This window comes from Pelodiscus sinensis, chromosome 14 (genome assembly GCF_052426305.1).
Source record: "Pelodiscus sinensis isolate ZL-2025 chromosome 14, ASM5242630v1, whole genome shotgun sequence".
NCBI lineage: Eukaryota > Metazoa > Chordata > Testudines > Trionychidae > Pelodiscus > Pelodiscus sinensis.
This window is the reverse complement of record NC_143065.1, coordinates 13708154-13731945: the sequence shown is the minus strand read 5'-3', so window position 1 is coordinate 13731945 and position 23792 is coordinate 13708154. Positions and strand designations below refer to the sequence as shown.

Sequence of the window (23792 nt, the reverse complement as noted above, 5' to 3'; positions counted from 1 at the left end):
GATCACAAGAGGTCAACAAGTCCAAACCTGTGTTGACATGGGACCGAGTAAACCTTAACACACATGCAACAGGTATTTAGTGGTTTTTAAGAATAGGTTGCAGAATTATGGGGATCCCACAATCACCCTTAGGATCCTATTCCAGAACTTATATTTTATCATTGTCCCTGATATCTAACTTTTGCCTTTGTCACAGGCTTTACAGTCTTGCCTTCCTTTCAATGGATATGGAGAACAATTTATCACTGTCCTCTTTATAACAACTATTTATCACTGTCCTCTTTATAACAACTATTAACATATCTGAAGACGTTTGAACTATGTTTAAAAACTTAAAAAGCAGTTTCCTCTCTCCCTTGTCAAAAACAGGCAAAAGAGACTAATTTTTATGTATCTGCCAGATTTTCACATAAATAACATTTACCATAATAGCAGGGCTAGGAGTGAAAGCTCCTGCTGAATTAACAAGTTAAACACAGAAAATTCAATTATACATTCAGACTGTTACTCTGAATGCAAAAAATAAACAAGAATGAGATTTAGGCACTCCCTAATTCTAAGCATGGTTCTGTAGGTGGCTCACCTCAGCAGTATTTCACTTCTATTTTATAGATAGAGCTGATGAAGCAGAGAAGTAATAGGAATCTCAAAACCTCTTCCAATTAGTCATCTAATAAGTTCCAATTTGTCCACAGGGAATACATAGAATCAGAACTGGAAGAGACCTCAGGAGGTCATCAAGTCCAGCCCCCTACCCAAGTCAGGGCTTTGTCAACAAGCTGAGACTTAAAAACCTCTGGGGACGGAGATTCCACCCCCTTTCTAGGTAACCCATTCCAGTACTTCACCACCCCCCTAGTGAAATAGTTTTTCCTAATGTCCAACCTAGACCTCTGCCAGATAAGGTACTCTATAGATATTAAGATAAATGAAAAAAATCAGCTAGGAGCAAAAACACAAAAATGAAGCACTGTAACACAAATGTGTTTAATGGCTTATTGCAGTCAAAGTTAGGTATTCAGCACATAGAAAAGATGAACTAGAAACACTAATATGCTAGCATTTTATGCTATGGAACAATGCAGACACGCACATTTGGGATACAAAGCGAAGAACCAAAGGAGCCCAAGGAACAATGGGATTATATTGTGTTGCCTAGCAATGAAACATCTGAATGTGCCAGTGATGTCATACCCCACTTCAAAGAATTAAGATGCTTGTCGGGAATGTGGTATTTGGCAAGGTGGCAGTGGGGGGAAAAAAAATCTGCAGCTGTCACCAGATATGAAGAGCGCAAAGGAAGACTGAAATCAGCACCATTTGTGAGCCTCTTTGTTCTTCTCTGTAGTGTTTTAAATGAAATTTTAAAGTGGCTTCTCCCCCCTCCCCCCATCCAAGAAAACACAGTTCATAGGAGTAGGGATATGAACGATTAGTCAGGTAGTCGACTAGTTCTTCTCCCCCCCCAGAAAGAGACAGCAAGGAAGATGGGGGTGAGGAATCTCCAGGATACAAGTGACAGCGCTGCATAGAGCACAGAGTCAGCAGGGGAATCCACACAGCGCTGACACTTTGAAACGTCATGGCGAGCACGGGGTCGGTGCTTTGAAGTGTAGCAACTGCCCTGATTAGGGCAGTGGTCTCCAATCTTTTAACCACAAGATCACTTTTTCAATTTAAGCACAAAGTAAGATGAACCTCAAACCCAAGTACCCTTGCCAGCTTCCATACCCCACTTCTGAGGCCCCGTCCCTATTCCACCCCTTCTCGAAAGCCTTACCCTCCTGTTCACTCCATCCCCCTTCCTTCCCGAATCTCATTCACTTTCTCCAGGCTGGGGTAGAGGATTGGAGTGCAGGCTCTGGTCTTGGGCCAAAGGGGTTGGAGTGTGGGGCTATGTCTAGACTGCAGGCTTCTTTCGGAAGAAGCTTTCCCAGAAGAGATCTTCCAAAAAACCCCAAAACTTCTGAAAGAGAGCATCTACACAGCAAAAGCGCATTGAAAAAGTGATCTGCTTTTTTAAAAGATAGCGTCAAAATAGCCATTTCAAATTTGGCGTTATTCCTTGTGGAATGAGGTTTACCAAATTCGAAATAAGCACTCAGCTATTTCGAATTAATTTTGAAATAGCGGTTTGGCTGTGTAGACGCTAGTAAAGTTATTTGAAATGACAGCTGTTATTTCGAAATAACTCTGCTGTGTAGACATACCCATGGGGATTAAGATATTCCTCTTATTTTTACCATTTGTACCAGGGATGTGAAATATCAGTTCACTGAATAGTTGATTAACCTCATGAATTCTTATTGGTTACTTGACTATTCTATAGTCCCCAGGGGTGGGGCCAGCAGCCCGTGTACTTGGGCCCCACTCCCAAGGAGCCCCCTGCCACTCCACACTGCTGCCTCTATATCAGAGGCAGCAGCATAGGGTGCCCAGGTGGGAGCTAGTGAATGAGGGGAGCCAGTTTAAAAACCAGCTCCTCATTACCCAGCACTGCTACCTCCGATACAGAGGCAGCAGTGTGGGGTGGCAGTAGCCCCTGTCTGGGGGCAGGGTGAGAGGGAGGACTGAGCTCCCAGACCAGGCACGAGCCGGAACTGATCTAGGCTGTCTGCCCGCCTGGCTCCTAATACACTTAAAATGCAGAGCCGCAGCAGGTGTAGGTCCCAGACCCAGTGCCAGCCAGCAATGAGCCAGGCTGCTAAAAAATGTACGGGGTAGGAGAGGGAGGGAAGGAAGGGGGAAAATGTGTGTACTCTATGGTATTAATCTATAAGCTTCTGCTTATCAGTTAAATCAGAGTACCGGAAACTCCCGAGTTGCGACTGCCCGAGTTGTGACCCTCCCGCACTTAAACGTGGAAGGGGCTAAAAAACCCCAACTTATGTCCTCGGCCCACATTTACAACGGAACACGGCACCTATCGTCAATGAGGGTTCAAGTTACAATGCCCCTGACTTGCGACGCTTCACCGGGAACCAATCACGTCGCAAGTCGGGGGTCACCTGTACACTATTACATCCCTAATTTGCACAAACTAAGTTGAGGCTTATATGCAAGCTTTTCTGAACAAACTGTTTGAAGTGTAAGATCTGATAGCCTAATAACCCTTCATAGTCTGTATGCTTTGAAAGCATGTTAGAGCGACTGTTATATCTTACACTGAAAGTTTGTTTAGAAGAGCTTGTAAACAAGTGGTAGGAATTGTTTCTGTATAAGGCACTTAATTTGCATGACTTAGATTCTTCTAAAACAATCAAAAGCAATGTAACCCGTATATATGCTGCATACCACGTCATGGTAACCACAACTGACACCGCCATTTAGAATGAAGACTGCATTAGTTCAGCCTTATGTTTACATGGAGAATAAGATTCATTTGAACATCTACTATACATTTTGAAGAGTTTATGGATTTGTTTGTGCAAAATAAAGGCATACTTTGCCATTACTTACAGATACCAAATTTTGCATAAACAATCCTGCCACCTAAATTAGCTGCATGCACTACTTTTTACACTGGAATATACTAGGTGAAAGGTTTACATAATTATTTTTGTTTTTCCAATTTGAAAAAAAATGACATGATTTGAGTTCATAAAAATATTTGCTAACAAAATTAAAATTGAGTCACCTATTCAACTGTTATTTTAGTGCAAAGAACTTTACCGTTACAAAAATCACAAAATAACTGAATTTAGTTATGGAATGAGTAAGAAAAGGTTACTCACCTTGTGCAGTAACTTCTGTTCTTCGAGATGTGTGTCCCCGTGGGTGCTCCACTACAGGTGTCGGGCTCGTCCCGGCGCCGCAAACCGGAAACTTCTTCATAGCAGTAGCCCCCTCCGGAGGGCCGCGCGTGCGCAGTGTGTCCCGCGGCGTTCGCGCCTTTTCTGCGTCGCGCGGCCCGACCCGCCAGTTCCTCCTAGCCGGAACATCTGCAAGATACAAGAGAGATCTCCGAAGCAGGGAGGAGGGCGGGTCGTGGAGCACCCACGGGGACACACATCTCGAAGAACAGAAGTTACTGCACAAGGTGAGTAACCTTTTCTTCTTCTTCGAGTGATGTCCCCGTGGGTGCTCCACTACAGGTGAGTATGAAGCAGTCACCCTCGCACTGATTGTGCTTCGGATTTACTTGTGCACGGACGAAAGGACTGCTTGAGCGACTGCTGTGTCTGCCTCCTTGAGACGGTCAAGGGCATAGTGTCTAGCGAAGGTGGATGCGGACGACCATGTCGCTGCCCTGCATATGTCCCTAAGTGATACATTTTTCATAAAAGCCGTGGAGGCAGCCATACTTCTGGTTGAATGCGCGGTTAGCGGACAGGGCAGAGATTTCCCTCTGAGAGTGTAGCAACGGGTGATACAGTTAACTATATGTTTGGAAACACGTTGGGACGACAGCTGATGACCTTTAGAGCGATTAGCGAGTGATAATAGCAAATGCGGAGACTTCCGGAATGGACGTGTTCTGTCAAGATAAAATGCCAATGCCCTTCTAATGTCCAGAGTGTGCCAGCGGGCTTCCTCCGGTGTAGCGTGTGGTTTGGGGTAGAAAGTAGGGAAGATTATAGGTTCATTGACATGAAAGGACGAGTTGACTTTTGGCAAGAAGGATGGATGACATCTCAGTGAGACTCCCTGCTGAGTGAACATCGTGTATGGAGGGTCCGCTGAAAGTGCTGCAAGCTCTGAAACTCGCCGAGCTGAGGCTATCGCCAGGAGAAAGGTAACCTTTATCGTGAGAATTTGTAACTCACAAGTCGCAAGTGGCTCAAATGGTGGGCGGGTAAGGGTGTCCAGTACAAGGCCAAGGTCCCATGGCTGCGGGATAGGCTTGTGCGGTGGACAAATATTGGAAATTCCCTTGAGAAATTTCTTCGTAAGTGGATGAGAGAAAACGGAAAAGCTCTCTATGGGAGCGTGAAAAGCCGAAATAGCTGCCAAGTGTACTTTTAGCGAAGCAGCGGCCAATCCTTGGGAGTGTAAATGCAGGACGTAGTCCAGAATACGCTGGATCTGCACATTTAGGGGGTTAATGGCTTGTGGCTGGCACCAGGCTGAGAAGCGACGCCACTTATAGATGTACGATCGTTGGGTGCTGTGGCGTCTGCTTTGCACGAGTACATCCATGACCGCTTGGGAGCAGGTTAATTCTAGGCCCTGGAGCCAGTTAGGAGCCAAGCTGTCAGGTGCAAGCGGTCGACATCCGGGTGGAGAAGGTTGCCGTTTTGTTGTGAGATCAAGTTGTTGATCCGTGGAAGACGTTGAGGTCTGGACGCCGACATCTGCATGAGTTGCGTGAGCCAAGTCTGGCGCGGCCAGAAGGGAGCCACCAGGATTATTGTCGCCGAGTCTGATAGAATTTTCTGTATTACCCGTGGTATCAGCGGGATTGGGGGAAAAGCGTAGAGGAGATGGTACGCCCCCCAGTTGAGAAGGAAGGCATCCCCCAAGGATTGGTTGTCTATCCCCGCTCTCGAACAGTAATAGCGGCACTTCCTGTTGTCGCGAGTGGCAAAGAGGTCGATCTCTGGGTAACCCCATGCCCGAAACAGATCGAGGGCTACAGAGTGAAGGAGCTCCCATTCGTGTTAGGAGTGGAATGATCTGCTGAGCGTGTCCACAATTATATTGGTTTTGCCGGGGAGATAGGAAGCTATGAGCGCGATCCTGTGGCGGATCGCCCAGTTCCACAGGCGCACTGCTTCCGCACACAAAGTCCTGGACCGGGTCCCTCCTTGCCGGTTGATGTAGTAAACCGTGCATATGTTGTCGGTAAGGACTTGTATGGTGGTCCCCTGTATGTGGTGGACAAAGTGGCGGCATGCGTTGAAGACTGCCCTGAGCTCCAGGAAGTTTATATGGAGTAGGGATTCCTGATGGGACCACAGTCCCTGAGTCCGGTAGTGCAACATATGCGCCCCCCAGCCTATTAGGGACGCGTCCGTGGTCAGTTGAATGGATGGGGGCTGGATCCGGAATGGAACGCCTGCTAGAGTATTGGCAGGTAGAGTCCACCAAACGAGCGATTTCCTGACTCGGGCAGGGATGGTTATGAAAGCGTTGATATTGGTAATGCCCGGTTTGTAGGCTATGAGGAGCCAATGTTGCAGACATCGCATACGGAGGCGAGCATGGGCTATGACGTATGTGGTAGAGGCCATGTGGCCCAATAGTTTCAGGCAGGTAAGGTAAGGGACCTTCGGGGCCGTGAGCAAGACGTTCGATAGGTCTCGAATGGTGTCGGCTCTGTCCGTAGGCAGATACGCCATAGCAGTGGTAGAGTCTAGTCTGGCCCCAATGAACACGATGGACTGGGCCGGAGTTAGAGTAGATTTTGGCAGATTGATAATTAGGCCAAGGGTCTCGAAGATGCCTTTTGTAGTGGCAACTGACATCTCGGCTTGTTCTCTCGAAGGTGCCGAGAGGAGGTAGTCGTCGAGATAAGGGAAGATGGTGATCCCCGCTCGACGGAGGTATGCCGCTATGACTGCCATGGTCTTTGAAAATACTCTCGGAGCTGCGGATAGGCCGAAGGGAAGTACCGCATATTGGTAGTGGTCGTCTCCGACGGTGAATCGCAGAAACCTCCTGTGAGCTGGATGGATAGGAATGTGGAAATATGCGTCCTGCAGGTCGAGAGACGCGAACCAATCCCCCTTTTGTAGTGTTGGAATGATGGAACCCAGAGTAACCATCTTGAATCTGTATCTTCGCAGGTAGCGGTTGAGACCGCGAAGGTCTAGTATCGGCCTCCATCCCCCCGACTTTTTCTCTGTGAGGAAGTATCGGGAATAGAACCCCCTGCGATGGAATTCGGGAGGAACTATTTCCACCGCACCTATGGTAAGCAGGTGAACTACTTCCTGTCGTAACAGGTTTTCGTGGGAGGGGTCCCTGAAAAGGGGTGGGGAGGGAGGGTTGGTGGGAGGCAAGGTGGAGAACGGAATGGTGAGTCCTGAGGTTACAATCTCCCTGACCCAGCGGTCTGTGGTGATGGCAAACCAACGAAGGGAGTATGGATACAGACGGCGGTTGAAGAGTTTGGTTACTCTCGCGTTGGGTTCTAGTTGAGGGATGGCTCGCAGACTCTCGATCAGTCCGTCAAACTTGCTGCCTAGATTGTTGCTGGTTGTTGGCCTTGTTAGATTGCTGGCGGCGACGTTGGGGGCGCTGCCTCTGTCTATGCTGGTCGTATGGCCTAAATCGTTGGTTGGTATAGTAGGAAGCCGAAGAAGGAGGCGGCCTCTGCCTGTTATATGGCCAGGCTCTCCTGCGCCTGAAGGGCGGGGTGTACATCCCTAGCGTTCTTAACGTATTTCTAGAGTCTTTTCCTGAGTGAAACACTTGGTCTGTGTTTTGAGCGAACAGGGATGCTCGGTCAAATGGGAGGTCCTCCACTTTAGGGTGTAGATCCTTTGGCACTGAAGCCACGTGGAGCCAAGAGTCTCGTCGCATGACGATGGACGTCGCGGTAGTGCGGGAGGCTGAGTCCGCGATATCGAGAGATATCTGGAGCGCATTACGGGCCACTGTGTAACCCTCTTGCACTATGGCCTTCAGTACCTCCCTTTTGGAATGTGGGAGATGCTGTATGAGCGGCACTAACTTCGAATAGTTGTCGAAGTCGTGGTTGGCAAGATGGGCGGAGTAGTTCGCCATCCTCAATGTGGCCGTTGCAGATGAATAGACCTTTCTGCCTAGCAAATCCAAGCGTTTGGCCTCTTTGTCCGCGATGGGATTCCTCGCCTGCGCGGATCTCGCCTTTTGCTGTGCTGCGTCAACCACGATAGAGTTTGGAACAGGATGGGTAAAGAGAAACTCTGCATCCTTGGCATCGATAAAATATTTTCTGTCCGTGCGTTTGTTGGTAGGAGGCATAGACGCCGGAGTTTGCCAGATATCATTGGCTACCTCCAATATCGCGGCATCGAAAGGAAGAGCTAGCTTGGATTTACTAGAATGTTGTAAATTTCTGAGCAGCGGATGGTGTTTTGGAGGCGCCCCCGAGGTGCGTAGGTTCTGTGAATCTGCTACCCGTGTAAAAAGCTCATGGAACTGTTTGTAATCATCTGCTAGAGGGGGTTCGTCATTAAACACCGCATCGTCAGGAGAAGAGGAAGCGACATCTGTCGGGGAGGCCACTGACTGGCGTTCCGCCACTGGTGACTGAGTGGTATCGTCCTGTGGGACCGAAGTCGTGGACGCATCTCCCGTAGGCGCTGGTGGGCGTTGAGCCGGTGGAATAGAGCCTTGGGTCGTTGGCGAATATATTTGCTGTTCGCTCGGAGACAAGGGTGAGCGCCTCGATATTGATCGTGAACGCTCCGAATGCGGTGAGCGGTGACGAGACGCACGATGAGAGTATTGTGGAGAATAGGACAGAGTGCTCCTATGACGATAATAGCGGGAGCGGGTAGGTGATCGAGGGGAACGAGAGCGGTACGAGTAACGGTACGGCGATCTGGAGTAGTATGATCGGTGATAGTGAGGCGGTGTGATGGACCTTCTCGGGGATCTATAGTAACGGCGTGCAGGAGAGTACTCGTGATAGTGGCTCCGCCGTCTTTGAGGTGAAATCGAAGGTCCAGGCGAGAAGGCTGCCCTGTCCGAACCTGGAGAAGGGGTACGAGGGTGGTGTGTTTTCCTCTGTGCCTTCGTCGGTACCGCTGTAGAAGTATGGGGGACCGGGCTATCTGGGATCGAGATAAGTGAGGCCCCATCAGAGATTTCCCCTGGAAGGCGTGGTGATTGAGGCGCAGGAGGTGAGGAAGGCGGAAGCACTTCTTGTCCCGACACCTGAGGGTGTAAGGTCGTCGGATCCGGTGCCGAAACGGGAGACTGGGACGGCTCCTCCACTTCCAGCGATCGGTCGGTGCGGTGCCGACGCGCCCTGAGGATGAGGAATGGCTGCGTCGCTAGGCTTTGGATGGGATCTGGGTGCCGAGTGTTTCCTCGGTGCCGTGTCCGGTGCCTTAGGTTGTTGCGGCTTAGGCTTCGGTGCCTGTTTAGGCTTCGGTGCCGGGTCGGCCACCGGTGCCATCTTAGTCGGGGCACGGTCATGCGCCGACGGTGCCGATTGCCTCGGTGCCGAGGACCGCACCGAATCCGGCTGCGGTGCCGCTCGGAGGCTCGGTGCCGCTGATGATGGTGCCGACTCCGGACGGGTTGGCGGGGCCGATGCCAGAGAGAGTGCGGGGCTCGGCGCCGATGTGCTACGGGCTTTGGAAGGCTTTTCCATCGCCTGTGGGTGGCCCGACGCGGCTCTCGAATCTGCCGCACTTAGGCTCCTGGACGAAGCGGAGGCCTTTTCTTTGGTCTTGTGCGTACCCTCGGTCTCTCGCTCCGTTGTCGGCGGCGGCTGGAGAGCCTTGTTGAAGAGGAGCATTTTAAGGCGCATCTCTCTGTCACGCCTCGTGCGCGCCGTTAGCTTGGCGCAATGGCCACACTTCTGAGGGATATGGCCCTCCCCTAGGCAGCGAATGCAGCGGGAGTGGCCATCCGACACGGGCATAGCCTCGCCGCATGATGCGCACTTCTTGAACCCGGGAGAACCGGGCATGGTTCGCTGTTCGGGTGTAACCCCCGGGATTAAAACAGGGGGTTGAAGTAACAGGGTTTTTTTTTTTTTTTTTTTTTATAAACAATTAACCAATCTAACTAACTAAATAACTATATAAAACTGACTAACACTACGTTGGGAAGGGGCTAACTGGGAAAACAACTGAACATATATCTAATTTTTGACTAAACGATTTCTCCTCAGGAGAGGAGCGTGTTCCAGATCCGTCTGCGGCCGTGGACGGTTAGGAGGAACTGGCGGGTCGGGCCGCGCGACGCAGAAAAGGCGCGAACGCCGCGGGACACACTGCGCACGCGCGGCCCTCCGGAGGGGGCTACTGCTATGAAGAAGTTTCCGGTTTGCGGCGCCGGGACGAGCCCGACACCTGTAGTGGAGCACCCACGGGGACATCACTCGAAGAAGAATGGAAGCTTTGCAAGTTTCTGAATCAAATTTACTATGTATGGTAATTCAATAAAGTGAATAATATTTGACGCTGAAATCTTACAAATTTAAAACTTTTTTCTTCCCTTTTTCAAGCACATTAATGTAAGATTCTACTACATATATATATTTAATTTCTTGAATTTTTTTATACGTGTAATCTACACAGAATGACTCTGCCCAGTCAATGACGGGCCTCATCTGCTAGTAGCATTATATATACATACCAAGTAACACTGCTTCCTGTAATCAGAGAATCATTGGGCTGAAAGTCTCAAACACATAGAGTCCTATCACCCTCATTCTTTTGGTATTCATAGAATCATAGGGAAGGAGGGAGTGGGGGAAAAGGATAGGGAAGGGTTAACACTTGATCTAATCCTCCATTGTTTCCAGATTCCTTGCACTGCACAAGAACAATGAAGATTCTTCCATGCAGTAAAGTGTTCTTTTGCTGGATAAAATATTTCAAATTTGAAGCACTATTCAGAGATAGCACATTTAGCCTTCTGACTTGTTTTTGCTGCTTCTGGCTATAAACAGTTTAAAAATACATTATGAAAATAAATAATATAACAACTTACAGGAGTGGAAACATTTAAGGCCCTAATCTTGCAACTATTTAATCATGTTTTTTAAATGAGTTCAGTGGGACCTACTAGTGGGTTTAAAGTTAAGTATTTGTCTTCCCAAGATCAGACTACATGTGTTGACAGAAAATTTGTCTCAAAATAAATGAAATAATTCAAACATGCCATATCAGTTTCAAGAGGGCAGCTTTAAAAAAACCCATCAGTTATAAAAAATGTTTAAGCTATTCACGTATAGGTTCCCAGAATATACACTTTTTCCTCCCACCAAAAGGGCCTGCTGATTTTCACGTTAACAGCTTCAGCAGCAGAAATTAAGCCATTTTCACAGTAAGAGATGACAAGTGGATCCAGGAGCAAGATTTCAGCTGAATGATTCCCATTGGATAGCCCAGTAGCTCATCTATGCTCTCTGAAAGACACTTGAGAATTACTTCTGACTTTAACTTACAAAGAGAAATGGAGACAATTCTCCAGCTACCACCACAGAAGAGGATTTGTCAGCTAATTTAGTCATGTGCAAGATTAGCCTTTTCTTGTTTAGCTCACTTTTCATTACTTACTTACTGCCCGTTACGCCACTTTTCATTAGACACCCTAAATTGTTTTTGTTAAGAAAAGAAGGTAGGCACAGTCTTCTTGTAAAGACAGTATATAAGATTTTGCACTATATTCCACATGTCCAAGCTTCTTCTGTGGTTTTAGAATGATTTCTTATGATTTAATACCATTATTTAATTTTAACTATTTTGAGCTGGGTGTTCAGAGGCTTTGCAGAACTGTTCTCATGATTTTCACTTAAAATAAAATTTACACAAAATTAAGCTAAATGACACTCTCTCAATAATGCTTCTTAACGCTACTACTATTTTGTGACTAAAGCCATACCTACTCTGCTTTATGTCAGCAAAAATGTGTTGCTCAGGGGTGTGGAAAAAACCCACCCCCCAGAGCAATATAAAAATTACACTGGAATAAGCACTTGTACACACAGCACTGTGTTGGAGGGAGACACTCTTCAGCCAACATAGCTATCACCACTCACTTAGAAAAATCACCTAAACAAGTGGCAGTAACAAAGAACTGCATCTAATAACCTCCCTAGGTCCCTTCAAGTCATAGGATCTCTCACTCCCATCAAGATAGAGCAGTGGTCTCCAAACTTTTTAAGCACAAGATCACTTTTTGAATTTAAGTGCAATCCAGGATCTACCTCAAACCTAAATATCATTGCCCCATCTCCTTTGTGCACCTTCTCTGAGGTACCACCCCTGCTCACTCTATCCTCCATCCCTCATTTTCACCAGGCTGGGGAAGAAGGTTGGGGTACAGGCTTTGGTCTTGGATTAAAGGATTTGGAGTGTGAGGGGACTCTGAGCTGAGCTTGGGGCAGGCAGTTAGGGTTTCAGAGGGGGTTCTAGGTGGAGTCTCTGGGAAGGCATTTGGATGCAGGGGTGCTCGGGTCTAAGACAAGAGCTTGGGATATAGGAGAGGGTTCATGACTGGGGTAGGAGTTTGGGATGTGGGCTCCAGCTGGGCACGGCTTACCTCAGGTGGTTCCTAGGTGATGGTGCACTGGGGCTAGAGGCAGGCTCACCCTGGCTTTGCATCACTTCTAAAAGCAGCCAACAAACTCCACCCCAAGTTCTGTTGTGCCCCCTCTCTGTTCTGGTGAGAGAGGATACAGAGTGGGAGAGAGGGGCACCTTGACATCAACGCCCCTTCTTTGCCTCCCCTGCCCTACACAGAAAGCAGGAGGGCTCCTGAGGGAACAGCTCCAAGGCAAAGGGCAGGAGATGAGCAGCAGTGGGAGAGAAGCAGCTGAATGAGCAGCAGCTGATGAGCAGCAGTGGGAGAGGAGCAGCAGTGGGAGAGGAGCAGTTCTGGCATTTGGTAGCCTCTTGGGCTACCAAACCATTTAGGATCACCTGTCAGAGGCTCCAAGATCTACCAGTAGATCCTGATCTACTGGTTGGTGACCACTGACATAGAGCATCTAACCAAGCAAATTTATAGTAGCACAGCTATATTAGTACAGCTGTGCCAACAGGGGCATTGTCTACAAAAGCAAGCTTGAGATCATGCAATACTGTAATAATTAAAAAATCCTACTTTTGTCATTACTGCAGCAGTGGCAGAATTGTCACAGTGAAAGAATAGATGCTGAGAACGTTCTACTTCTACTGACACCTGAGAAAGGTATACAATAGACAGCTGAAGAGAACGCAAAAAGGAACAAAGTGCTATTATAAACTGATCTGGCAACATGAACTTCTCAAAAATTTCTCTTAAAGATTAGTCTCCTCTCCTTACAGAAAACTGGATTGATGTGGATTGGAGGTTTTCACCATATAAGAATTAAGTAGCACGTTTCATTGTCTTAGAAGGTACCAGGAAGGGGCTTTTTTTGCTCTGACCTCATTAGTTATTGATTTACGTAAGCCACATATATTATAACAGGAGCTTAGGCAGATCTCGATCTTCAAGATTTTTAACCTCCCCAGTATATTTGTTCCGCCCCCCCCCCCCACATTAGAAATATATTAAAACAAATATTTTTGGTAAAATTGTTATTCAAATATCATTTCCGTAAACACATCCTTCTATTCTGAAATTTCCACGTATAGGTACTTAGTCTTAATATCTTCTTAATTTCCTGACCTACAGTACTCAGAAACAAAAAATAGGAAGCTACCAAAGTAATCTTGGAGCTCATGATCATAGTTTATCACAGGGGTGGACGAAATACAGCCTGCAGGTCGGATTCAGCTTGACACACATTCAGATTTGGCCTACCACAATATTCTCTTTTGCCAGTATCCTGCGGCCCAGCAGGACCCTTAGGCAGGCTCCCTGCCTGCTACAACCCCACATGCTGCTCAAAACAGCCAGCAGCTGGGTCCAGCATGTGTGCATCTGTGTAGCACATATTCCTTATACAGCCGGAGGCCTCTGTGTGCTAACCCTGCCCCAAGCACAACCCTTCTAACTCCCATTGGCTGCCTAGGCAGTACTTGCTACATGCAGAGACCCACTGCCTCATTCTCCCTCCCCCAAAGGGTGTGCCATGCAGAGACATGTTGGCCCCAGTAGCTGGCCACTTTGAGTAGCACAGCAGCCAGGGAGCCTGCCTAAGGGTCCCTCTGAGCCACTGGCTGAGAGCCACTTAAGGTAAGCCCCTAGTACTTCACCTCCTGTTTTAGGTCACAACCCAAACTCTGTACCCCCTCCTGGAGGTCAGAATCCTCTCCTGTAACCAAACTATTTCCTGGACCCTCCCCCTCCTCCTGCCCTGGGTCATCCCTCCCTCCCCCCAAATTCCCTCCTGGATCTAAAACAACCTCTCCTGCACCACAATCCCCCTATTCAGAACTGATCCCACATCCCTCTCCATTAATAGAAAAATGCAACCCTCGACCACTTGCCAAATTCTTGTAGTGCCCCCACCACATTAAAATTATTGCCTACCCCAGGTTATTGTTTTAAGACCTGGTGTTATCATTTAACTCAGTTCCTCAGGAGTACAGTATGTTGACAGAGAGCATTATATCAGGCAATGTTCAAACGTTTGCCTATATTCTTCACATTTACATTGGGGTCACTCCTCAGCTTCCACTGGTTTACATATTGTCATCAATATTTACTGGCATCAAAGAGGTGCGCACCACACAGATACACACACACTGGAGTTCTGTAGGGACCAGATTCTCCAAAAATCAGCAGCATTTCTTGCAATTTTAATACTGTGTAGCCTTTCCCAGAGGTATTTTGGGGTAGAGGCAGAGCAGTTTCTGCACTTCAGCCTACTGAAGAAAAGCATCCGTGCAATGGATGTCTTGGATCATATACCTGTTTTTGTTTTGCCTTTTTACTAAAGGCTTCATGCTGCCTTACCAACAGTGGTGTAATTCCTTTGAGGCAGGATAGCAACAATCCTAAAAGCTACAACTTTGTATGTTCCTCTAGTGCGTCCTTAGTTCCAGAATCTTTCCTATTAAGTCAGACTTATACGTGCATCATTTACTAAATCCAGTCTTAAATACAAGTGAGATTTTAGTATTTCTTTAATCCATTGTAATTGTTTAAAATTCTCTAGAAATATTTACTAGTGATATCCTACTGTTTCTTCTAAAGTTTGATGGATGCTGTCTGACTTCAGATGCTCATTTATCTGTACCAGCAAAAAGCTAAATTCCTTTACAGCCTGTCTTCATAAATATTTGCCACATGTCCCTAGATTTAAAAAATGTGCGGTCCTTTCGTTGCACAAGAGAACCTGATGCCATATTGGTGAGATATAAGTTTATAATTTAAGGCTTTCTTCCTTCATTAGTCATGTTTGGACCAAGATTAATTTCTGGAAAAGAAATGTTGCTAAGTGGTAGATCAGTTCAATATCTCCTTATCAGCTATAACTTGATTCTCTCAGAAGGGTCAGCCTCTGATATTTCCTGTTAATGTTTCCATGAAGGTCTTTTTAATTTTTTACACATGCCTTGTGACTCATCCAAAATATAGATGTGAGAATTAGCAGCTACAATATTATTTCATATTAAGATGGAACTAAACTAGCATGATTTAATACCCTAGCTTAATGCATGTTTTCACAGTGGGACCAATCTGAGAGTCACTTTTGAATTTTTGTTCTCCATGCCAGTGAAGCTCAGGCATATCATGAAATTTCTGACCTAGAGGCCTGGAAAGAAGCATGAAGGCCAGTGACAATGCAGTGCAGATGCCAGGATTAGTGAATATCAGCAACTGGATATAGATGACCTGGGCCTTTCCTCAGCAGCAATCTTTTTTTTCTCTCTCTCCTTCTCATAGAAAAGGAATATAGGTTTAGAACTATTACCAGGACAAAATGAAGGAAGAACCCCCAATGTTGGAGGGAGGGGGATAATACAGGCCTCTAGGAGAGAATGAATATATCAAAAAACAATTTATTCTACAGAATTTTAATAAAAGCACAGTCAAGTTCTTACAATGCCTACTAGGAAACTGCAAGAAAGTAACATCAGTGTTACTTAATGGGGAATCATTGGGGAGTCATTGGTGACTGGAGACAAAAGCAACCCGGTGAGTGAAACTGAGTAATTGGATGAAGAAGTGGAAGTGGGTGGAGCAGTTACATGTTAGCAGGCTTGATATATTAGATTCTAAGAAAACGTGAAAGATGGGCAGGGGGTTTGATAACATAGGGCTGCATGAAAATTAATAGCCCATCTGATTTTTACGTGTTCATTGTTTGTGTTCAGAAAGTGACTTCTTTATTCCAACTATAAGAAACAAATGGTGCTGATGTGTTCAGAAAATGAGCGACTATTAAATGCGAGCATAACTGAGGTAAGTGCTAGAACAAGATATGGAATAAACTGAAACACTGAAAATAATGTTAGAAGTTAAGCCTTGTCAAGAGTTATAGCAAGATGCAAAAGATTTGTGCTCATCTCAAATGCTGTTTCTTCAAGAATAAATGAAACTGTTTAATGAAATGGAAGAACAAAACATGGACAGTTTGAGGACACTTCAGTGCTAATGGTCTACAACATCTAAACATGATATTTTAGGTCCCTGTTTCTGGCCTTACAACAGCTCTTCAAGATCAGCTTAATTCAAAGCCTCTACTTCTGGCAAAACGGAAGAGATTAACTGCTGATCAGCCACTAGAACTAAAAGACAAGAGACATGAATTTGGAACAAGTTACAAGTTTCTTTTAAGGAAGCATCATCTTCAATGCGGCATTAAGTGAGTAAGAAAAAAAAACATTAGGGTTACGTCTACACTGCAGGCTTCTTGTGCAAGAACTGTTTTGCACAAGAGTTCTTGCGCAAGAGTGCGTCCATGCTGCCATGTGCTTTTGCACAAGAGCATCCATGGCAGTGTGGAAGCTCTCTTGTGCAAGAAAGCTCTGATGGCCATTTTATCCATAGGGGTTTCTTGCGCAAGAGGACTTACTCCTCATGGGGAAAGGAATAACTCTTGCACAAGAAGCCCTCTCTTCTGATGCTTTATTGTAAATTTACTTGCACAAGAACGCGCGTGCAGTGTAGACACACCGCAAGTTTTTGCGCAAGCAGAGCTGTTCTTTCGCAAGAAGCCTGCAGTGTAGACATAGCCTAAGTTAACTGTGATCCAGATGTGTTGTTCTAGACAGATTTTAAGCTCACAGGTCCACTACATAGTCCTGTTTTTTGAGGTCCACTAACAGATGCTATACATTAAAAAGACTATTAAATGAAAACTGGAAGAATGAGCAACAACATTAAACACAAGAAAGTGAGAGCTTCTCAGGTACAATCATGCTAAATATCTGAAATCATCAACATTGAGGGAGTTCAAGCACCCAATTTAAACTGTATTCAGAAAGTAATAATACTGGAGTGAAACCACATTATGGAAGTTCAAATTTTCCTCAATTACTGTGTGCGCCTGATTGCTGGGCCTGCCTTCAGTCAACAAAATAACAGACCACCACTAGTCAGAACTACAGTCCCCAACTTAAATCCCTCTAGTGCAGTGGTTCCCAACCTTTTCCAGATGGGGACCCATTTTGAAAATTCAGAAAGACTTGGTGACCCAAAGCAATTCAAAAATGGGGGGAGGGGAGAGGGCAGAGCCACCTGGGGAGACACTTGGTGACCCTTTTGAAATGTAACGGCCACCCATATTTGGGTCCCGACCCATAGGATGGGAAACCCTATTCTAGCACATCATTAACAATCCGTAAGCTATCCTGGAAAATGATCCCTCACTCTCACAGGCCTTGGGGGACAGGCCAATCATAGCCTATAGACAACCCCGTAGCCCGAGGCTGGGCAAAATATTGTCTGCAGGCCAGATCCAGCCTGCAAGAGCCTCAGCCGGTCCCATGTCCCTCAGGGAAGCTGGCTGCTGCAGGGCCATCTGCATCTCTTAATGCTGAGAGCCCGGCGGAGGGGACAGAGGCTTTTCACACTGCTCCCATCCCTCGTAACTCCCATTGGCCTGTTTCCAGCCAATAGCTGCTGCCTGTTTGCAAGACAGGCAGCATGTGAAGGGCCCCTCCCCCCTCATCCCAAGGCTCAGTGTTTTGTGCAGTACAGGTGCATGGAAGGCAGGGATCCTGGTTAAGGAACCTACTGGGCTGCTTGCTGGGAGCCACCCAGGTAAGGACTCCCAGATACAGCCTGCCTCTGGCACGCCAGCCCCTCCCTCTCCCAAACCTCTCCCCCATGTAACCCGAACGTTCTGCACCCCTGCTCTATCCCCCATACACCTTTTCAGAGACTGTATCCCCTCCAACACCCCATATCAGGTCACAACCCTCTCCCAGAAACTGCACCCCAATCCGCTGTCCCTGGTCACAGCCCAAATCCTCAGCTCAAGTCCTCCTGCCCCAGGTGGTAACCTGTCACCCCCAAACTCTGCACCCTCTCTTGCACTCCTCTCCCAGGTAATGACCCCCTCCTACTACACTCCTCCCCCAGACCAGAATCCTCTCCTGCACCCATACCTCTTCCAGACCCTGAAACCAAATCCCCTGTCTCTGGTCACAATCCAAACCCCTGAACCCGTACCCCAGATCACACCCCCTCTTCCAGACCCTGCACCTCCTCTTACACCCCAGTTCACAATCCCCTCCTTCACACCAACTCCCTCACAGATACCACACCCCCATTCCCTACCATAAGTACCCTTCTGCATCTAACCTCCATCCCAGACCCCCACAACTCCCTTCATTAATATAATGGAAGAATGCAGCCCTTGACCACTTACCAAATTCTCAGTGTCCCCTCCATCAAAAATGATTGCCCACTCCTGCCCTAACCTGAAACAAATTATTTCCAGCAACCATACAGTACACTATCATACTCACCCAGGAACCCACCCCCTGCAATAAACTCTGGTGCCCACTTTGTCCACACTTCTATACAAGCAACATCCCTGCCAAACCGGACAGTTTTTACAACAAAGGTTTAATGGATATAAATCAGATATTCAAAATGTTAACATGAAGAAACCTGTTGGGGAACATTTTAACTTGTCCAGGCACTTATACATGGATTTAAAAGTGACTATGTTATTACAGAGCAATTTTAAAAAAAAAACCACACACACAGCTGGAGAGGAAACTGCAGAACTTGCCTTCACCTGCAAATCTGACATTTAATCAAGGTTTGAACAAAGTCACGATCTGGATAGGCCTTTTATTCAATACCCTAATGGCATCAAAAACTAAGCATGGGGCACTTACAACTTACTATTAGCCTCATTCAGCACAGACACTCTAATAGACAAGACTGTTTTCTTCTCTTTCCCTCCCTGTCTCCCCTCTTTTTCTGTTATTTATTTGTACCTCTGGACCCCTTGCTCCATTCGTTTGAAGAACTGGGTTGTACCCACAAAAGCTCACTATGATTTTTGTAAGTCTATAAGGTGCTACAGGGACCATTCGTTGTTTTTAAATTTGTTTCTGATGACTGAAGGATATTGAAAAAGGGAGAACTTATGTCTTCCTGCTGAAGCCTAGTATACACAGTTCTACACTAACACCCAACAGCAGTCTGTTGTATTTGTATTAAGAATGGGCTGTGAAGAAAACAGTGAGAAAACAATATTTTACATAAGATATTTAGAGATGGACTAAATTAATAAAAGCAATCACAGGAGATTTTAGAACTATTTAGCAAACTACAGGCTGCAACTTACTGCCAAAGGCTTAGTGAAAGTCTGAAGAAACTACAGGCAGTCCCCGGGTTATGTACAAGATAGGGACTGTAGGTTTGTTCTTAAGTTGAATCTGTATGTAAGTCGGTACTGGCGTCAGCCGCTGCTGAAACTGATCAGTTTCAACCGCGGCTGAATCTGGACGCCAGATTCTGACTTACATACAGATTCAACTTAAGAAACCCAGGCATCCTCAAGTCAGCTGCTGCTGAAATTGATCAGCAGCTGATTCCAGGAAGCCTGGGGCAGAGCAACTCTGCCTCAGGCTTCCTGTAGTCAGCCGCTGGTCAGTTTCAGCAGCAGCTGACTTGGGGATGCCTGGGGCAGAGCAGCTGGGGTGCTGCTGGGTTGCTCCAGTAGCGCAGCTCCTCGGCGCTACTGGAGCAACATAGCAGCACCCCAGCTGCTCTGCCCCAGGCGTCCTGATTCAGCCACTGCAGAGCAGCTGGGGTGCTGCCGGGTTGGTCCGGAGCGGCGCTGTGGGACCAACCCGGCAGCCCCCAGCTGCTCTACCCCAGGGGTAGGCAAGAAAAGCCTGGTCTGCTGGGGGGAGGGGCCCACTAGCTGCACCCCCCCGGCAGACCAGGGAGACGGGGGTGGCGGGACTGCCCAAGTCCTCCACGGCTTTGCTCCGTCTCCCTGGTCTGCTGACCTGGGAGATGCGGAGCAAAGCCGCAGAGCACGCGGGCAGCAGGACAGTCCAGGCGCGCCGCGGCTGTCCCACTGCTGGCGTGCTCTGAGGCTTTGCTCCCCATCTCCCTGGTCTGCTGGTCGGGAGACGGGGAGCAAAGCCACAGAGCACGCCCGCAGGGGGACAGCTCAAGCGCGCCCGGGCTGTCCCGCTGCGGGCGAGCTCCAAGGCTTTGCTCCCCATCTCCCTGCAGACCAGGGAGACGGGGAGCAGCTTTTCTCGCCCCAGAGGACAGGGGCGGCGGACCGCGGCGCATCTGGGCGCCCCGCCGCTCCCGTCCTCTGGGGCGGGAAAAGCCCCGTTCGTAACTGCGGATCCGACATAAGTCGGATCCGCGTAACTCGGGGACTGCCTGTAACAGAACCAGAACTACATAAAGATGAAAAAGCAAAGATAGCTGAGATAATGCAATGTATTACTTAACCAACAAAACTGATATTAAAGCCATATGTAGAGCCCAGAGAGAGATGCAACAAGTAATACATAGATGGAACAAACACTGATTTCTTTCCTTCTCAACTAGAATTTTTAAAAAAATTGGATCCAGATTTTTAATCTCAGCACTGACATTTGGCAAAGGAAAGTATTCTACAATATATCATTATGCCACAAATTCTGAAAATAAGTCACAATGCAAGCCAACTGAATTCAGAATTCTATCATATGTACCCTTCTTCTCCAGGCAGCTCAGCATTAACTGACCATATTAACAGAACTGCCCTGATTGTACTCTGCCAAAAAAAAATTTTCCCAACTTTTGGCAGCACAAACGGATGCAAAAAATGATTAGACATCTTCGTGTGGTACTAGCAATTATTTCACTATATGTTGTAAATGAATCATGCTCATGCTTCTCTAAAACCAAGGTAACAGCATTAAGAAATGTAAATCAGTAACCTTATAACCTTGCACTGAACGATTTCCTTGACAGTAGTCAGCTGTCCAACCATTGTTTAACTTGAACAGTCACTACATAAATGAGTCAGTGTAGAATTATATACTTGGAGGCAGTAAGTACATAATATAGGAAGACATCATCACTAAACCTATGATAAGCAGTCATATGACTGACCCGAACTAAGTTTGTGGTCGTCTATAGCTAATCCGATTTAAATAATCAATCAAGTCAGAACAATCTATTTTAAAACCCTCTAAAAATACTCCAGTTACAACAGTTACTTGACTCGTTACCACCATGTATAACCAATTTCACAGGATAAATATTTGGTTGAAGCTACAGTATATTTAGCACAATACAGAACACAACCCATCTTTGAAAGTAACAGCCAGCAATGCGCTGTGCTCCAAATAAAGAGTGATATTAGGGAGGCTATTTTGGCTAAACAGCACCTGCATCACTCAATTTAAAAATTAAACAGATCTCAGGTGGCGGATTCATCTCAATGTAGGCAAATACATCCAGAAATTCTATAACATGAAGTAGGGAAATTTTCAGTGGTTATGCATTTGCATACGTGTGGGAGGGGAGGTGCTGGGGGACGGACGAGGAGAGACGGGAGTCAGTGCACATGGAGAACTGGCTTTTAATCCGGCTCAGCTCCCTGCACGTACCAGCTCCCACGGAGCCGCTCCTCAACCCCCCAGCCCATGCTGCTGTCTCTGTATCAGAGACAGCAGCAAAAGAGGGCAGGTGGGAGCCAGTGCTCCCTGCATATACCAGCTCTGGTGGAGCTGCCTGTCCTCCACCCCCACACTATATCAGAGGCAGCAATGTGGGGAGGAGGGGGTGTTAGAGAGGCAGCTCCCTTAAAAGCTGGCCAGCTCCCCCCGCACCCTCCCCCCGGATCAGGGGCAGCAGCGCAGGTGAAGGGGATGCGCGTATAACCATTTAAATGGGTACGCTATCATATCCCTAATATGAAGCAGCACATATATACAGATTTTGCTGTACCATCTTGAGTTACTCAAATACAGGAGGCCCCCAACTTGCAACACGATTGGTTCCTGGGGAAGCGTCACAAGTCGGGGGGTTTCGGCTCCTTCTGCACTTACAAAACTGGTTGCAAGTGCTGGTGGTCGCATCTTGGGGGTTTCCTGTATATTTTTAATCAAGAAATTTCTTCTTAAAGTTTAAGACCACACATTCCACAGAACATGGGGACATTAAATCTAGTACCAGCCTCATTTTAAAGGAACTATTTATATATCACTGTTAATCATGTTCTGATATTCCATTACCAACTATCCCTTCTCCTTTCAAAGTCTGAGATTTTTTTAACAGCTGGAGCAACAATCTTGCATGCCTAAAATGCCTATAATCCCAGTTCCATCAAACTGGGAAAACTGCACTAATGTATCATGCGTACAATGGATTATCTTTACTTAAGCTATGCTGTACTGATATGGCCAAGATGAAATTGTGTTAATATAGCCTCACTGTCTACACTGGAAAACATGGCTTAAAGAGAAAGATCTATTGTTCTACTAACCCAGATAAGCTTCTTTTCTTCCTGTCCCCATGTTTTAATTATAGCAGTGGTATGACTGGTTAGATTGAGACTATATTGAAAGTGCATATTACTGGCTTTGTTTATAGCAGGATTACTGTTTCCACGAAATCTGCATTCCCGCTCCTCCCGACAGTACATTATTTTGATATAGCTCCTTGTTAAGTGTTAGATGACCACAAAGAGCAGAGACCAGAAAAAAGCCCCCCCAAGAACTTCATAACCGGGATGAAGCCAACAGTGGCTCTTTGGCCGTCCCTCGCTGGCACTCCCCTGGCAGATCCACCTCTTTCGGCAGCGTGTGCCCGCAGCGGGCGGCGCAGGACTCGCGCCAGGGTAAGCCAGAGGGGACCTGGAAGTTTGTCCCCAGCCTTTCCCGTCTGCGGCGGGGGGGGGGGGGGGGGGAGGGGGAGAGAGCGCGGGCTCCCCGGCTGCAAGGCGCTGCGAGCAGGGGCAGGCCGGGCAGCACCAGCGCGAGCCGCCCGCCAGCAGGGGGTCCGGAGGGGGGACGGGGACGCGCCGGCCGCGTCCCACCCAATCGGTCGGGAGCAGCCCCCGCGCCGCGGAGGAGCGCGCCCGCTCGGCCGGCTCACCCAGAAGATGAGGTTGAGGAAGACCAGGACGGTTTTGGAGGAGGTGATGCCGCACTGCCCCATGGCTCCGGCGCCTGCCGCTGCCCACGTCTCGCCTCTTCGCTCCGCCGCCGCCAGCTGGCCCGCCTCACGTGACGCAGGCCAGGGGACGGGCAAGGAGCCTAAGATGGCGGCTGCCTTTGTCACCTGATGGGGGAGGTACCTAAGATGGCGCCCATTCTGCTCTTAAAGGAGCCGCGCCCTGTGAGCGAGGGGACGGTGTGTATGTAGTCGTAGCGTAAGGGAGGCAAGAGGCCGACCCGCCCGCTCTTTGTGCTCCGCGCACTGGACTGGGCCGCCCTGCACTGGCTGCCTGCCCGGCCGGACACAGGCCCGGGATCGCGGGCCCGGCACAGGCCCTGAGGCCGTTTATGAATCACGCGCTTTAAGCCGTAACGAAGCGGAGAGTCGCGTGCGCGCGCTCGGGTCTCTGCCCTGGGGCTCCCCGCGCCCGGCGGGGCGGGTAGGAAACGCCTTGGCGGGCGCCCCCGCGAGGCGAATGGCGCGCTCCCGCCGGGCGCGAGCTCTGCTGCGGGGTGAGGTGCGGGGAGAGCGGCACAGGGGCTGCGGGGTAAGTCGGGGATGCAGCGTTACACAGCCCGGCCCAGTCAGCTTCCCTGCGGATGGTGAGAGCCCAGTGCCGAGCCCGTGTGGACCCTGCCGGCCTCTTGGCAAGAGGCAGCCGC

General features: G+C 47.9%; 1 protein-coding gene and 2 long non-coding RNA genes across 3 annotated transcripts in view; 2 read left to right on the top strand and 1 right to left on the bottom strand.

Annotated features, from left to right (window-relative positions):
• Positions 1-23226, bottom strand: part of TSPAN3 (tetraspanin 3) — a 48001-nt gene extending 24775 nt beyond the window's left edge. Inside the window, exon 1 of the mRNA XM_075897384.2 lies at positions 23068-23226. Within this exon, the coding sequence (XP_075753499.1) occupies positions 23068-23130 (63 nt within the window). The 5' untranslated portion in view covers positions 23131-23226. The remainder of the gene's footprint in view (positions 1-23067) is intronic.
• LOC142818335 (uncharacterized) lies at positions 869-10394 on the top strand. The gene is made up of 3 exons (XR_012895804.2): positions 869-1322; positions 6729-6855; positions 9776-10394. It is a non-coding gene; the product is annotated as an uncharacterized LOC142818335 (long non-coding RNA).
• A 136-nt stretch (positions 23227-23362) lies between the features above and the next one.
• Positions 23363-23792, top strand: part of LOC142830149 (uncharacterized) — a 33127-nt gene continuing 32697 nt past the window's right edge. Inside the window, exon 1 of the long non-coding RNA XR_016350647.1 lies at positions 23363-23677. This is a non-coding gene — a long non-coding RNA (uncharacterized LOC142830149). The remainder of the gene's footprint in view (positions 23678-23792) is intronic.